This window comes from Phaethon aethereus (assembly GCF_964289735.1).
Source record: "Phaethon aethereus genome assembly, chromosome: 1".
NCBI lineage: Eukaryota > Metazoa > Chordata > Aves > Phaethontiformes > Phaethontidae > Phaethon > Phaethon aethereus.
The window spans coordinates 89909339-89925759 of record NC_138575.1 but is presented as its reverse complement, the minus strand read 5'-3'; the positions used below and the strand labels follow the sequence as shown (position 1 = coordinate 89925759).

The window sequence follows — 16421 nt, the reverse complement described above, 5'->3', positions numbered from 1 at the left end:
ACTATTTCTGATACAGGCCAGGATGCTGTTGGCCTTCTTGGCTACCTGGGCACACTGCCAGCTCATGTTCAGCCAGCTGTCAACCAGCACCCCCAGGTCCCTTTCCGCCGGGCAGCTCTCCGGCCGCTCCTCCCCAAGCCTGTAGCATTGCATGGGGTTGTTGCAACTGAAGGGCAGAACCCAGCACTTGGCCTTATTAAACCTCGTACAGATGATCTTGGCCCATTGATCCAGCCTGTCTAGATCCCTCTGCAGAGACCTCCTGCCCTCCAGCAGATCAACACTCCCACCCAACTTGGTGTCATCTGCAAACTTACTGAGGGAGCACTCGATCCCCTCATCCAGATCATGGATAAAGATATTGAACAAGACCAGCCCCAGAACCGAGCCCTGGGGAACACCGCTTGTGACCAGCCGCCAGCCGGATTTAACGCCGTTCACCACAACTCTCTGGGCTCGGCCATCCAGCCAGTTCTTTACCCAGCGAAGAGTAAATCCGTCTAAGCCACGAGCTGCCAGTTTCTCCAGGAGAATGCTGTGGGAGACATATGCTCTGTGAATTTATTTTGCTATTAAATCTTAAATAGGTTTAACTTTTTAGTGAGATTTTATCTGCTGAGGTATATGGGTTTCCACATGCTATGGTTAACTTCAGACTTTCTCCCAGGTCTTACATATAGATATGTTTAGTGTCTTTTTGTTTTCTTCCTTTTTCTTAGATTGACGTATTGCCTAATTCCCCCACCCCCGTTAACATCCACCCCTTACAAGTTGGGGAAAAGCCATGAGCAGAAAGCATTTTTCTGGGAGAAGAGAGAGTGCTGCTGGTCCAGTACAACTTCTTCTCTCTTTCTGAAACTGGTGTCAGAGGGAATCAGTAGTAGTAACAGAGCAGAATCAAGGCAGAATGCTTCTAAAGGGAGTTTCTAGGCAGCAAAAGAAATAAATTGTTCCACCTCTTTTTCCTTATAACAAGACTGCAGTCCAGATCTTAGGCAGTCTCATACCAGTTGAGCGTTCTTGCCCATGTTTCAAAGCACCATCAAAATGTCAGTTATGGGAGCACTTCAGAGAGGTAGAGGCTGATTTAGTAGGAATCTATAATGTAGCAAAGCTGACATACTTGGAAAGAATTTTTATAAATATCTTTTAGATTTGGGTATCTCCACAATACAGCTTAATATTTTCAATTCATCACTTATATTCACATTTTTTTAAATTGTAAATTTATTTGTATTTATATTTGTATTTTATATATGTGTATAACCACTTTTTATGGTCTATGTCCAGATTTGTAGTCTTAATTTACATCAATATTACTAGAATTACATCTAGACATTACTGCAATGCATTTGGCACAGAAAATCAAATCAAGTGGGCAGTCTGCTTTCTGGAATGCCAATTACTGTGTTTCAGGACATAATTTTATAAATTCAAGATTACAAATCTAAAAGAACTATAAAAAGTAAGCTTTGAGAAGTTTCTGAAGAAAATGTTTATGCAGAATTCCTAATAATAAATAATAATCAGTGTTTGCACCACTTAATTATTACTAATATCTTTGAGGAACATTTATTTTCTCAGAGTGGCATTTGGAAACTGCAATGGTTTGGCCGTTGTGGACTTTATGCAGAAGACAGTACTGCTGAGCATGGGCACCCTTGACCTATATGGATCAAGTGATCCGTACCAGCGTCAGCCTCGTTCGCCTCGCAAAAGCAAGCAGTTTGCTGCAGGTAGGAAATAAATCGTCATGGTTACGAGCCTGATATGTTCTTTGGGTTTTTTGCCTGTGGCTTTTTTTATAGTGCTTTTGAAATGCATGACTATTTGCCGGCCAATGAAGTTTCTGTAACTTGACAAAAGAAACCTGACATGTTTGAGGTACTGACACTTTCTCAGAAACAAAATATTTTAAGAAGTTTATTCTTTTGGGATGGAGGTCAGCAAGTAATTCCCTTAGCTGAGTCTCTAAAAAAAACTGTAATGAGCAGAGCAGTAAACTGTTTCTCTGGCAGTCACTTGAAGTGTAGGCTTTTTGTAGTGCTATTTTCTTTCTGGTTTCAGTAAGTTCATACCAATAGGTAAGACTTCAATTCAAATTTAATTGTATCTTCGGCCAAGTGCTATTCATTGGTATTTGAATAGGCAGTTGTGTTGGGAGCAGTGTAACACCTGAGAGACACAGTATGTAGGTAGCGCAGGTAGCTCAAATTAGCCACTTTGTAAGTGAATTGAAGCTCTTGATATAAACTTGCTAAAGCCAGCTGCACCCCATTTTAAAATTTGATGCCAAGAGGATTACATTTGTAAGTCATAGCTATTACTATGCATCGTGTGTTAGAAATACTAGTCCATCAATGCAGCTAAATTTTAACATAAATTTTTGGTTGTCTAAAAAATTTACTTGGATGAGAAAAAAGTCAGAAGATCTTCTGTTTCAAGTCTTTTAACTCTACGTATTCCATAGTAACATACTAGAGTCAGACAAAATTATGAAATGTGTTTTACACAGCTGTGAAGTTTCAGAATTAGATTTAAAAACCTGTTTGAAATGATTAATTTTAAATCTAACCATAAAACTATAAAAGCAACAGGTTATAGTGGGTTTACGACATCAGCATTTTCATCAGCAGACCCTGCACTAAATCATCAAATCCTACTCCCCCATAGAGTCAATGGAAACTTTTTTTAATTGGGAATACGCTTGTACTCCAAACAGAAAGTAAAATTTAGAGAATAAAACGTAAGCCTTCGGGCCTACTTCTGTTCCTGGAAGACCATTGATCTCACTTTCTAGGCATTTAACCATGGCAAGCTTAGTTCTCATCTGTGCCAAGCGTCAAAGATGTAAATTTGGCACGGCTGAGGAGAGAAGAGATAGGCAGCTTTAGGCCACCTTCATCTTCTCAGCCTGGTTCAGCCAGCCCCAGGGCAGCTCCCAACGCCACGCGAGCAGCTAGCCACGGGCAGCTAGCCACGGGCCGCGCGCTGCAGAGCCCGGCACGAGCAGTGTGAGGGCAGCTGGTGTAGAAACAGCTCTTGTCAACACTCTACCACGTAGGGCTTCTCCGTGCCAGCGACAGCCTCGGCCAGCCCCGTCAGGCGATGCTCCCGCCACGCGGTGCGGCTGGAATGGCGCCCGCTGAGGTTAGGTGACTGCTAGGAAGGAGTACGCGCCTCTAGGTCGCTCGTCGAAACTATGCGCCTGGGAAAAGCCTCAGCTGCTTCCTCACCATCCATCCCGCGGCCTTTACTTTTTAATTTATTTTTTCCTGTTGTATCTCCCAATTGGAAGGTAAGCATCTGCTGAAATTTCTTCACCTTGGCTGTTCTAGATGCTGGTTATGATATCACTTCCTTTCACTTTAGACTGTTTTTTCTCTCTTTCCTCTGCCTGCTGCTGATGCTGGTGTACTGGCATGTTCCAAAGACAACTTTTGCATGCGTGGCCTGTCTAACTTTTATCCAGATTTAACGAAACGGATCCGTACTTCCTATCAGAGTAAGTTCTATAAAGGTTAGGCAAATAGCTTTATCATGATTGGACTATGCCTGACTTAAACCCATGTGTTTGTGCTTTGTAATGTGTTTTTTTTAAACACATTCAGCATGCATGCAAACTTACTCCATTTTGTGATGTCAACCATGCTTAATTTTTGATGATATCTTTATTATACAGATATTTCAGATCTGTTTTTCCTCTTCTAAAAGAGTCAATGAGAAAACCTCAGTGACTTATATGGGGCAGATTGGGCCTTAGAAATGTTTTTTCGACAATGTTACGTTCTTGATGACAGTATCTTTCTTTGGTTTTATGTTCATTTCAGTGTACACCTACTTATATGAAGCATTTCTTGTTTTGCAATGGCACTGCCTGGTTGTAGCTCTTAATTAATTTTTCCCTGTTTTCAGAAGAGCAATGTGGCTTAAAAGAGTAACAATTGGATTGGGTGCTGTGAAATTTAAAATTTTAATCTTGGTTTGGTACTTGAATATTTGGCTTTGGGGAACCATCTCATGCCTCTGATCTTTAATGGAGAATGTAAAGTGGGTATAAAAATACATACATCAAAGAGAGCTATGAAAATTAGTGGGTTTTATATCCTTAATTTTTGAATTACAGTGATATGCAATTTAAATATTAGTATTCATCACTGCAGAATGCAATGAACAAAGCTATAATTAATTTTGCAAAAATGACTGTTCAACAGATGAGTTGTATGTACCTTAATTAACTGCAGTGGTTATACGTAATTAGGTCTCCAGGATGCCTCTTATTCATCTCTTTTTAAAGTAGTTTTCACAGAACAACTGGATAGGCAATTTTACATATATGCCTCGGTATAGGCAAGATAAAGGAGTGTTAGTTGTTTTATCATCTTACATAAATACAGAGATGTGTAGCTATTGAAATAATTTGAACATTTGCACAAAAAATTCTATTCCATCTCTCTAGATTGATTACTCAACAACTGATTTCTATGATTTTATTTCAGAATACGTCACAAATCGTGGCGCCTCTACTTAAAAGACTAGTCCAATTACAAATCCAGCAGTCCATAAAAGCATTTGGCGTACAGTATCTTGAAGTTTATTGGTCTGGTCTTGCTAATTTCAAGTCTGTAACGGAGAACCTGAGGGACAGACAGCAGTCAAAGTTTGGGGGTTTCCCCCCACTAAAAAAATTAATAAATTCTAAGATCAAAAATGGCCAATGTTTTCATTCCAAATGACAAACAGACCACAGAGCTGAAAATGTATTATCTTGTTTCCGTCCTCCTGAAATCAGAAAAGTCTGCAAAATCTTTCTGTATATGTCATAACTGAAGAGTATGAGTCTGACTGTTGTGCAAGATCATTAACAGCTTCATTTCTTTCCTGAAAAATTATTTGGTTATTGCTTTTGCCATTCAATACTTACACAGGAGTATGTACTGCACGATCTGAAAGACGCACTGGGCAATAATATAAAGAATGGGGCAAGAATGTGTCATAGACTGAAAAATATCTTGCCGAGTCATTCTCAAATTATGCTTTGTTACATGTCTTATGTGAGGTACGAGTTTTTAGGAGGAGTATTGAGAATGGATTTAGGACTTTGCTTACAAGTTTATCTCTTCTCATAAGGGATGATGGGAAAAGAAAAATAACTTATTTTTGGAAATTGTGCAGTTGAAGCTGATACTATTAATGCAAAAGCAGTAGCAGCCATGTGATAACATAAGCATTAGGTCTAAAGTTCTGAGGCTTATATAAATGAGAATGGAAGTTAATGGGAAGAAATATCAGGAGTTGATTCAATTTAGTAATGAACCAGAAAGATAATTTAATGAGGATCAGCTTGAGAGAATAAGACTTGCAGGCATTAAAGCCAAAGAAGAGGTTATCAATCAGCAAGATACTTAGACTTTTGTCGGTCATTTTGGAGGTGGTTTGCAGGAAGCAGCAGTCTAGTTTAGTATCCAGCCTGAATCTGAGTGTTAGTGTGACATTCCAGGGATGAAACCAATATTATGGATTAGATTATTAGGGAAGACAGTGGTGCTGTTAGCTGTGTTGAAGTAGCAAAGAAAAGACTTCAGCACAAAAAAAAAAAAATTGAGTTCATCTTGGCAATGTTAAGTTCATGTCTGAACACTTTTAAGTAAAATTTAGAAAGGCAGGATTACTATTCTAACTTGGATGGAAGGAATCCAAATTAAAGATGTGTATTTATGAATCACTAGAGTAAAAAAATATATTTATTGCCCTGTTTAGAGGAGAGACTCTCCTCAAATACTGGGACAGAGAGATAAAGGAAATATTGATGTTTCAGTCTGGGGTGCCTTGCAACTGAAGAGGGAAAGGGAGGGGGGAACAAACATCAAGCAGGGAAAAGAAGCAATATGTTGGAGAAGAGAGGTTTTCCAAAGGAAAGACATAACCAGCAATGTCAAGGGCATCCGATATGCAAAGCACAGTGGTGGAATAATTGTTTTGAATTTTAGCCAATAAATCTATTAAGAGTTTGATAAGAGTGATGTGTACATGTGTAGGCTAGGCTCAAAAGTGTCTAGAGCGGACTTAGGGCATTAAGACAGCACAGTCTCTGGTTTGACAGGTGAGAGTGAGAAGGGAGAGGCAAGAAGGGAAGAAATTAAAAGGAGAAATGTAATCAGTTGTAGGCATACATAATGGGAGAGACTGAAACATGATTGTCCTATCAGGAGAAGTAATTTGAGGAAAATAAGAGGCTAAGGTGAGGGTAAGTACAGAGCTGGAGGTAGCTTTCTGGTGTTGATGACCTGTCCCATTTGCTGTAACAGCTGCTGGCAGCCGCCTGCCTTTGTAGCAAGAATAAGTGCCAAGCCAAGTAAAGTGAACTCTCTAGTGCAGAACTGTGGTGTTTCGTTTTTTGTTTTGTTTAGTTTCTTCAACTGAAATCAAGTTGTATATGTTATTACCTAGTGGTAGATAACATATATTCAAACACTAAAACAAGTACATTTACTGCATCTAGAGAGAGAGTGTTTGCAGCAGAATATAGAAATACCAACTTCCAAAAGCAGTTTGCATCTCCTAATAGAAACTCATACCATCTGCTGGTAAAACAAGAAAATAAATAGCCTTTATCAAGCATCCAAAAAGTTGGCAAGTTCAAAAGATGTTGATCCATTGGAGAATAGTTTTCAGACTGCAGACTCATCAGTGGGAACGCCTTACTATCCTTCAGGCCGGTCCCTTGAGGGAATGTGAGCAAAAGTAACCTTGCTCTGACAGGAGGACACAGAAAACTGTGTGTTATGAGTCATTACATAACAGTAATTGACACTTTAAATCACACCTGACAACACAGTAGAAGCTAATATAGGTTGAGTTTTAGGTTGATAGCTACATTCTCAACTGTCACTTCCAAAGAATGCATCATATTTAAACATGAAGGAAACATAATACGGTAATTCAGTGTGAAGATGATGGATTAAGATAACGCTGTGCTTACTTATGGTCTTGTGAATATTTCTGATAATTCATTTATTTTTAAGCAAAGATGTGATGGCTTTGGGTTCTTTTAAGTAAGTGATCAGTCTGAATCATTTAATCATGGAGGTAGAAATTTAATATTTAAAAAACAATTTTAAATTAGGAGTTCATAAAATTTGTTACTCCATACTAGACAGTACATTTCTGGGTCCTTTAATAAAGAAGAAATGGGAACCACAGTAAACTTTGAAAAATATCCATGTCACGTATCTTTAAAAGTGCTCTAATGCCTTACGTGATATATTTGCATCTTGCACTATTTTCACATGTTTATAATGTGTTCAAATCAAAGCCAATTTCCTTATGTCATCGGGTACATCTTCTCGCAGGTGGTTGTTTACATTGCCAATCTCAGTTATTTGCTTTTAATTTTGCCACTATATTCTTCTGCTCTACCTGGACTTAATTTGCTGGTGTGAGGTTTTTTGGGGTTTTTTTGTTGTTGTTGTTAAAAATAGCTAAAATATTCCAGGATGAAAAGTTAAAATATTTTTGTAATCTAACTTCAGTAGCTATTGTAATCTCTCAGAGATTCAAGGGAAGCAGAGTTACATGGAAATACTTATACATGATAAATTATTTAAAAGATTTAGCTTGGTTTCCTTAAAAAGGAAATGACAATAGAAAATAAGCAGTAGTACAAAGAAAAGCTTGAGAGCTCTTTCTTATCTCAAAGGGAAACAAAAGAGAACATTTAATGGAATCAAAAGTAACATAAAAAATTGACAATTCATTTCTTTTGTTGATTGTACAATTCATTGTCCTATAACATCTTTGGGATTCAGAATTTAATAAGACTAAGAGATACTTTGGATATATAATGGATAATTATAATAATATTATAATGAGAAGAACTCATTATAATATTTCTAAGCAAGAAAGATTTATGGCAGGAGAAAGTGGCAGTGCTTAAGCAAATCTAAGAGTCTGACATTGAGACAGTGCCCTTGTGCAGGGCACATGGTACCACCTATGCTTGACGTGGGCATTTGCCCTCTTTGTAAAAAGCTTCTGTTGATGGTCATTGTTAGAGGTGACAGTGGCTTGACAACAAGTCTAGATTTCTAGAGCAGTTCACATGTTTACCATTTTTAAATACCATATAGTGAACTGTATCTTTACTGTTGTAAGTTGTAAAACTGTTGCCAGACAAAAAGAGCTTGTGGTACTCTCACGGTGGTTGCTCTTGGGTTTTCAGAACAGTGCTGCAATTTGGTACATTTTCTACTTAGGTCAGTGGCACCATAATTCATATTGAGCTGTAATATTGTTTCTGTGAACTCACAAAAAAAAAAGCAAAAAAAACCCACAAAAAAACCCCTCTATTTAGAAGCAAAATCTCGCTTGGAATTTGACATTGTTAACTATCACTAGTGCAAGGTTTAAAAGAATTTCTTCAATCACAACATCATAACCTTAGCATTAAAATTTTGATATCTCCAATACTGCATTTGCAAAAGAAACAGTTTAACATTTAATATTATTTATCTAAGGCCTCTGATGTTATGTGAATGTGGCAAACTCGCTCCCACGGTACCTTGCAGACATTTCTGCAGCAAAAATCAGTTATGTCCCCAATCTGTAGGTACATACTGAAACACCAGAGTCAGGCAGAAGTACGATTTGCTGTAAGAAAGCTATACATAGAGAGGGTCCCTAAATGGTTGCAGTTCCTCCATTCTATCATAACTTCAAGAAGTGACTGGACTCAGTTGATTGGAATATAAAATTCTCTCACACATTCTAAGTTGAATCAAAGAAAGATTCAGGTACATTTCTCAAAATAATCTTTGGTTTTCAACGTTAGTGTCTGGATTGTGATCTTTTGTTTTAAAAGTCAGGAGCAAATATGTCATTACTACTTAACAGGCCAAATCAATACTGCTGTTTTTCCAAAGCGCTCTCAAAGTTGTGCTAGCACTCACGCCGCTTTGTTAGCGGTAGGAGCTTTTTATTCTTCTTGTTGGGGCTCTGGATTCTCCTCATTTCTCAGAGCCATTCAAAACTACATTGTAATAAAAATATCAGTAGCTACATTAAGATCCCACTTTTTAATACAAAGAGAACAGCACTGGTGACCGAGTGGTAGCGGAATTTTTTTAAAATAAGAATCTATTTGAATTTTGGAGATGAGGGTCTCTGAGCCTGAGGGTCCAGAAGCCGTAAAAATTAAAACACGTCGTGTTGCAGGAGGCATGGTGCCAGATTAAAGCGTATTGAAAGGTTGTGATCGGGTGTTTGACTTCCAGGATACAACATAGGCAGGGTGCGTGTAAACACCGTGTCAGTACGGTAGTAACGCACGTCTGGATGTGGGCTGATGTTCACTAGGCTCTGCAACCTGAGCGCTGGTGAGTCCCCGTTGCTAGCAGACGGATGTCGGGTGCTGGGCTGTCTGCCGGTCCCAGGCAGCCTACGGCATGAAGTGTCAGAGCTCCTTCTGACAAGCGTGACCTGCTCGGTGTAGGCCATGGGGCGGCACGGGGTGCACGCACCGGCTAGGTGTGAATGGGTACGGCCATGCCCAGTCCACCTTCTCAGCAGTTAGCCCACGGTAAAGGATAGCATGAGCTCGGGCTTTCTCTCACAAGCATGCCAAAAGGCATGTTTAAACTTGTGTGTATATATATATAAACATATATATGCAACCTGTGCCAAAGATGGATCTTAGTTTGATCACAGAAACAAGCCCGAGCTTAAGCAGTATAAACTAAGATTTCCTTACTTGTTGCTGTCTTCCATGGTGGACTGCTACAAATGAGTTCCTCACAAATATTTGTAAACAATATATAAGGTGTCTTGTGCAAAAATTCTGTCCTATATTCAGCATATGTAGATATAATGCTCTTATATTCAGAGCATTATCGTTGCCTCTGTGCTCTTTAAAATGAGCTGTCTTGTGTGAATTCATATAAAGTTCCTAATATTGCATAGTAGTAGTGATATCTTTGTATTCACTTTCTTCTTTCACCAGTACTGTTTTGTTGGTTGTTTTTTCTCTTCTCCCCCTGTTTTAAGGTTTCTTCCCTGCATTCTGCAGCAGTTGAAAGCATAGAGTTGTTTCCACATCAGCTTGACAGGGATGAACGAGTTCGATTCATATCACAGACATTTAAATTTTAAAGTATGTTTACGTGTTTTCTCTTGTTAGGTACAGTCACTCTTTGTCTACCCTGAGGCACTCGGAAAACAAATCTGAGTTAACAAGCGGTGTGATTTTTAAAGCGGACCTAAATTTCTGCAGTGACAGCCTGATAACTGCAGTTATCTGAAATAGAGATTTCCCTCGCATTTCACACCACCCCTTTCTCCAAACTGACTTTAAAGTGCAGAACATCATCAGCCAAGAAAGTTGAAGCATGCCCTGTTAGATTGTAACTTAACTTTTTAACTCCGTTTTTTCAGGCCTGACTGAACTCAGTGACAGTCCAGTTTCCCTGGAGCTAGAGCGTTGCAAGTCTCCCACTTCAGGTAAAGGTGATTGGCTTCTCTTCCTGCAGTCTGTGTAAGCCATTCCTGTCGTGCATCGCTGTGTGTCATTAACCCCTAAGAAACGAAGTGCATAGTTACAGTTCCAAGGAGAAGTTGTTACTGGAGAAGTGCTTATTACAAAGCACAATAAAATCCTAAGTCTGTTTACTTAAATAAAAAATAAATGTACATGGCGCATCTTGAGGTGAAGAGTCTGAAAACGTTTGAATTAACGACACTGTGCAGGTATATTCCTATATCCTCCTATTAGAGGCTTGTTTTTCCATTTTCTTAAGAGGCTTTCTGACTTTTTTTTTTCTGTAGGGAGTCCTTATAATTTTATATATAGAGAGAAAATATTTGATAATGTATGCAGATGGTAAATTTTAACGACTAGAACCCACCAGTGCCTGAGTTATGTCACTTGCAATGGAAGCATAACCTCAAATAAAAATATTCACTTATCAACCACTTTGATCCAGCAGTGAAATCTTGGCCACTTAAAAATTTATAAATGTTTCCCATTCTACCCATAGTCCGTCAGAAGGTGGAGTTCATCTCCTTCCTAGAGACTTTTCCTGAAAGTGCCTAGTCTGCATTGAGCTCTTTAATGTGAGCTCACTGTCTTAAAGATCATTGCTTAGAGCTGTTTTCTAGTAGCTGACTTTAAATGTGATGGAAAACAAGCAGGTGTAGCTGTGATACACTCATTTTACTTGTGGAATGCATATCACACTTCTTTTCCTTGTAGTTTGGTAAGTATTGATAGATACTTTTCTTTCTTTTTGCCTTAGTTGTGGTAAAAAATTCCCACAAATATGTTATTCAATTCCTCTCTTCTTATTTCATATATTTTACTTTATTATAACAGGACACATTAATCTTGAATGGAAGCCACTAATTAGTAATTTACAAAAATTTGAAACTAAAAACTGTTTCCCTGATGCATCAAGAACTAAAACAAAATAGCTGTTTTGAAGTATGTATGTCCTTGTACTATTTGCAACCCAAGTTCTGTAGACATGGGAATATGAAAGTGAAATAGGCTCTAATAATATTGGTATAACACTAGGAGCTCAAACTCTTGAGCTGTGCCTCAGAAATGCATGATATGAGCTTTAAAATAAAACATTTGATAACACAGTATAATTTATTGTGTGGCTCACTGGGATTCATCTTTTCAATCTTCTCTCCAGAAACGAGCTGCAAACGCTCTTTCTCTTTTTAGTGAAAACTAAGAGATCACTGACTTGGTAAACATATGTTCTTAGTTTTATAATGATGAGCAACTCCTATAGCACCTTACTTTTTTCTGCAGTTAACTTCAATTTTTCATTCTGCTATTGATCAAAAATATCTATTTTAGATAAATTTAAGATAATTTGCTCCAAAATTTATTCTGCTTTTCTGTTTTGGAGATCATTCATCAGGGAAAACATGGCACATTTATTTATGTTTCCTATTTTAGCCCTTCCATGTTATTTTCCAAGCTATAGTTGAATCTTTAAAATGTGGAACCAGGTGCAATTTTGTAGGCAGAAAATATTATTAGAAGTAACTGCTGTTTAAAATAGAAATTACTTTGACTTGTATTAATTAATTTTTAATTAATGCAAAATTAAAATAATTTTGCTTTGGTATACCCACTCTAAAACTGGGCAAAATCCGGTCTAATCATCTGGAGTAACTGACCTCAAAATTGTGACCTCCAAGAACTTGGGAGCAGAACTACCTCGTGCTTATCAGCACGGCCTCCCATCACGGCCTTTGCACTGGGTAACATTTCTTCCTCATAAAACACTGCTGATTGATCTGCGTAGTTACGGATTCATCAGGAAGGATCCTTCTACTTCCAGTCTTGCCTTTGGTCTATTTAAACTTCATGGCAAACAAGCTCCATAATGGAAGTGTGCTCTCCTCTGTGGAGTCCCAGGGTAGCTGTGTTTGTAAAACCAGTGACCACATACCTCTGCTGAAGATAGGCCAAGACTTAATCCTTCAGAAATTTAGCAGACAGAACACTTGACTGCTGAGTCAAGTGATTCGAGTTGCTGCCCAGCAAAGATCCTACTGGTATGACTACATCACCAACTGATGAGGTTGCAAAGATGGAAGGAACAGAGTTTGATTTGTTGCAGATTCATGATGGTTGCCAGACCACATCACCATCAGTTCTTCACCCTGGCAGTGAAGTTCATGCCAGTTACTGGCCCTGGGTATGCACAATGCATACACAAATTGCAAACTGCTGGACAACACTAGTCTACGTGACAAACGCTACACACATTATGGCATGGTGGTGAGCAAGTTCATCCTCGGTTCCTTCCATCAGAAGGGGAATGACTTGAGGAACAACACTTATGCTCACGCACATACTTTGAGTCTCCAAGACAATGCCTAGGAAGGACACCTCCACTACACTGATTGCCAATGTAGACACAAACAGTTTTACCTCTAAGAGAGCCATTAGTAACTTAGTCAGATTTCAGTTCCAACCAGGCCTGTAAGAACAGTGTTGATAAAGGCTTCTTGGAGAATTTGAAAAATCTTCTGCCTCCTCACCTCTTGGTCTGATCCTGAACATTGCTTAGCCTGCCTGAAGCATCTCAGTTTCCCCAAAAAATGTATTTTGCCTGTGATGTCCTACTGCTTGTCAATGTTATAACTTCTGGCTAAGCTTCTGTGGAACCAGACTAGGTCAACTCAGTAATTCAGCTTTGTTGTTTCTCTTCTCTGCCTCAAATCAAAATTAGGCATTTGTGTTCTATCACTGATATGAGTGTTGGAGCACTGAGCAAGAGACTTGATGCTGAAGAATACTCCTTATTTTACATGCATGGCTCGTTTCTAATTCAGTACAAATCCAACTTCTTCATTAAGCAAAATTTTAAGCTTGTTTCACAAGACTGACTTTTCAGATGCTCCTCCTGTACTATGTACTAAAGCATGGCTTTGCAGACAGTGTAACTGAAAAATCAGATTCCCATTCTGAACATCTTTCAGACCAGAAGATGAAAGGAAACCCTTCGATGAAAATTTCTCTGAAATTCACACTGCCACACAGAGGGTAGCAGCAAGTGAAGAAATACCAACCTTGCATTTTAAGAGTAGCAGGCAGAGGAGAGGAAGACTCTTCCTTAACCACTGGTATCTTGTTTTAATTAAATTAGTATTTAAATACCATAGTGATGCATTTCCAGTGCTTTACATGAAGACAAAAAGTTAATAAAGCCATTGGAAAGATTCTGCTTATTTGTGAATATCTGACCTGTGGCAGTTTCCACTGTAAATAAAATACATTCAAGATATAGAAATATATATATGGAATAACACTGGTAAAAATTGTGGAACAAAAAATTTTAAAAATAAAAAAACCCCCGAAACATTTATCTATATAAAGCATGTTTCATGAGAACAGTGATGCAGCATGGCATGCCATATAATGGTGATTGGCTTAAAAAAAAAAAAAAACCAAAACCACCAAACCCTCAGATCATATAAAGAACAGTTGAGATAAGGATTTTTCCATACTGTCAGAACATCTTATTCTTACTCATGCATGCCATGCTCTTTTCATGGAGAAAGACAAACTGCATTTTGATTGTTTTTTGTGATTTGGAGGTAAATGTTAGGATTTTGTACTACATTCACTTTGCAATGGCATGTCAGAGCTCAGTAGCTCTAAAACAAAATAAAAAACTCTGAGGCCTTGTATGCACTCATCATGTAAATGGTGCTACATCCAGTGCTGGAGTTAATTACTAGATAATGTATTACAGAACAGTACTCATTACAGTAAAGTTTACCTTTGTTTTTATCATCTCATTAGAAAAATTTATTCAGGGCTCTTAGGAATATAATATATATGTCCCTTGCTGCTTCAGCCATTTATATGCAGCTTCATATTGAAGCACGTAGTTGAGAATACACTGTGAGCACAAGAAAATGCATCTTGGAGAGGTCATTTAACTTTGTTGTGTGAGATGCAGTGGCCAGTTTAGACTTCTTTCAAAGACCAGAAGGAAAGAATTTCATCAGTCCGTGTATAGGAGAGTGACTTCTCAAATGTGTGTTCTAAAATGAAAGTGCATTTGTGTTTTTTTTCTTAAGAAATCACCTTCATGTTGGGAGTTTGCATCTAAAACGCTTTTAAGACTATAGAGCTTAGAGAAGGCTACATAAAAATTTCCACAATTGATTCCCAGGAGCTTTGGAACAGGTCCCTGATGGCAAGATTATGAGTTTTTGTATGTATTGTGATTTCCAAGTGCTGCTGTCCTGATTCATTCCATCAGCTAAATCTGCTGGGATTAGGGCTATGCCATGCCAAGCTCCTACTTTCCTACATGAAGTATTTCTTAATAGCTTTGTTTCAAGAAGAAAATTATTAAGTTTCTAACAATTGCTCTTTTTTTAACTTGTGGGTAACTGCAAAGTAGTTCAAGAGATTTGACTCATCTTGAAAATTACATTCTTACAGAAAACAAGCCAGAAAGTAAATGCTTCAAAACATTTTGTGTGTGTGGAAAACACAGAACGTAATTTATTTTGAAACTTGATTACTGATAGTCCTGCCAGCATAACTATTTCTGCTTATTTATATCAAGATAAAAAGAATGTTTTTAAAAATTAATGTTAAATTAATTTTAATTAATTTTTAAAAATTAATCATTAAAGAGAGGTTAGCTCCTGCACTGTGAATAGAAGGTACATTTTACCACTTCTTCCGATATGTGGGGGAGGTTCTGATCAGGCGGGTTCATGCTTGCTCAAGGTCTTGAGAAAGGAGGTGTACGTAGGGACTAGCAAGGAACAGGGAGCAGCATGAGCTGGCAGAGGAGGGGAAGTGGGGACCTGGGTTTGGGCCATGGTGTTTGGCTCGGGGGGAGCGATGGGGGTACCCCCGTGCAGCCCATGGTGCGTGGCTCGGGGCTCGAGGGGGCCTGAGCTTGCCAACGAGGGCCAGAGGCTCCTACGGAGCAGGAAGGTGGGAGCGGGGCCAAACGCAGCCTGGGGGTCGCCAGGCGGGTCCGGGGCGGGGGAACCTCTCTGCCCGCGAGCCCAGGTCCGGCTCAAGCAGGGCCGCGGCAGCAGCGCAGCAGGAGCGGCAGCTCGCCGGAGGGGTGAGGGTTAGGTTCAGCCTCACAGCGGCTCCCGTGGGGAGAGGCCTGCCCGGGGTGCCCTGTCTGAGGCCGCCAAAGGGAGAGGGCTGTCTCTACATTGGCCCTGAGCCCCAGCAGCCAGCCCTCCAGGACCTTGCCGAGTACCTTGTCCGAGTGGGTATCGAGATACTAAGCTCTTAAATCTGTGCTTTAGCAGAAGGAGACCGTGACTGATATTCCAAAGCGTTGCGGGGGCAGAAGCTGCCCGCTAGGAAGAGAGACATATGAAGGCAGCTTCATTTTGAATAAGCCTGACTTCTCTGACTGCAGTCCTGCTGTAGCAGCCAAGGGAAGTGCGCCGCTGCGTCTCATAGGTTGTGCCTTGGTGTTTTCCTTGGAAGCCTGATGGGAACCATATGGCTACAGGATAAGATGTTATCTGGTTCGGGAGACCTGGGTGCTCAGCTTAGCGAGCTGAGCTGAGCTGCCGACCGTACCTATGAACTCTGTCTGCACCTCTTTCTCGTCCCACGCTTGGATAACGTGATGTTTACACGTTAAGCTCTTTTGGGCAGGGGCCATCTTGCTTTGCGCTGCCGACATCACAATTTCTGATTGATAAACAAGTAATGGTAACAAACAACTCCTCTGGTCTCTTGAACCTTTACACTCCATTCTTAAATTCGACTGGTTTTCAAAAGCTCTTTTTCAGCAAGATAGGCTTACCTGAATGATCCTCCTTTATAATAAATGTAGAGATAATAAAATATACATGATTTAGGTACTAAAAATAGGTTACATAACAATATCCACATTCTGGTCTGT

At 39.3% G+C, this 16421-nt stretch overlaps 1 protein-coding gene across 2 annotated transcripts in view; it reads left to right on the top strand.

Annotated features, from left to right (window-relative positions):
* Positions 1 to 16421, top strand: part of STXBP5L (syntaxin binding protein 5L) — a gene marked incomplete at its 3' end in the record, with an annotated part of 212603 nt that overhangs the window by 154639 nt on the left and 41543 nt on the right. Inside the window, exons 18-20 of one of the 2 annotated variants that reach the window (XM_082013862.1) lie at positions 1585 to 1736; positions 3434 to 3505; positions 10429 to 10494. In XM_082013862.1, coding sequence (XP_081869988.1) covers positions 1585 to 1736; positions 3434 to 3505; positions 10429 to 10494 — 290 coding nt within the window. The remainder of the gene's footprint in view (positions 1 to 1584; positions 1737 to 3433; positions 3506 to 10428; positions 10495 to 16421) is intronic. The other variant, XM_082013863.1, reaches the window with a different exon arrangement.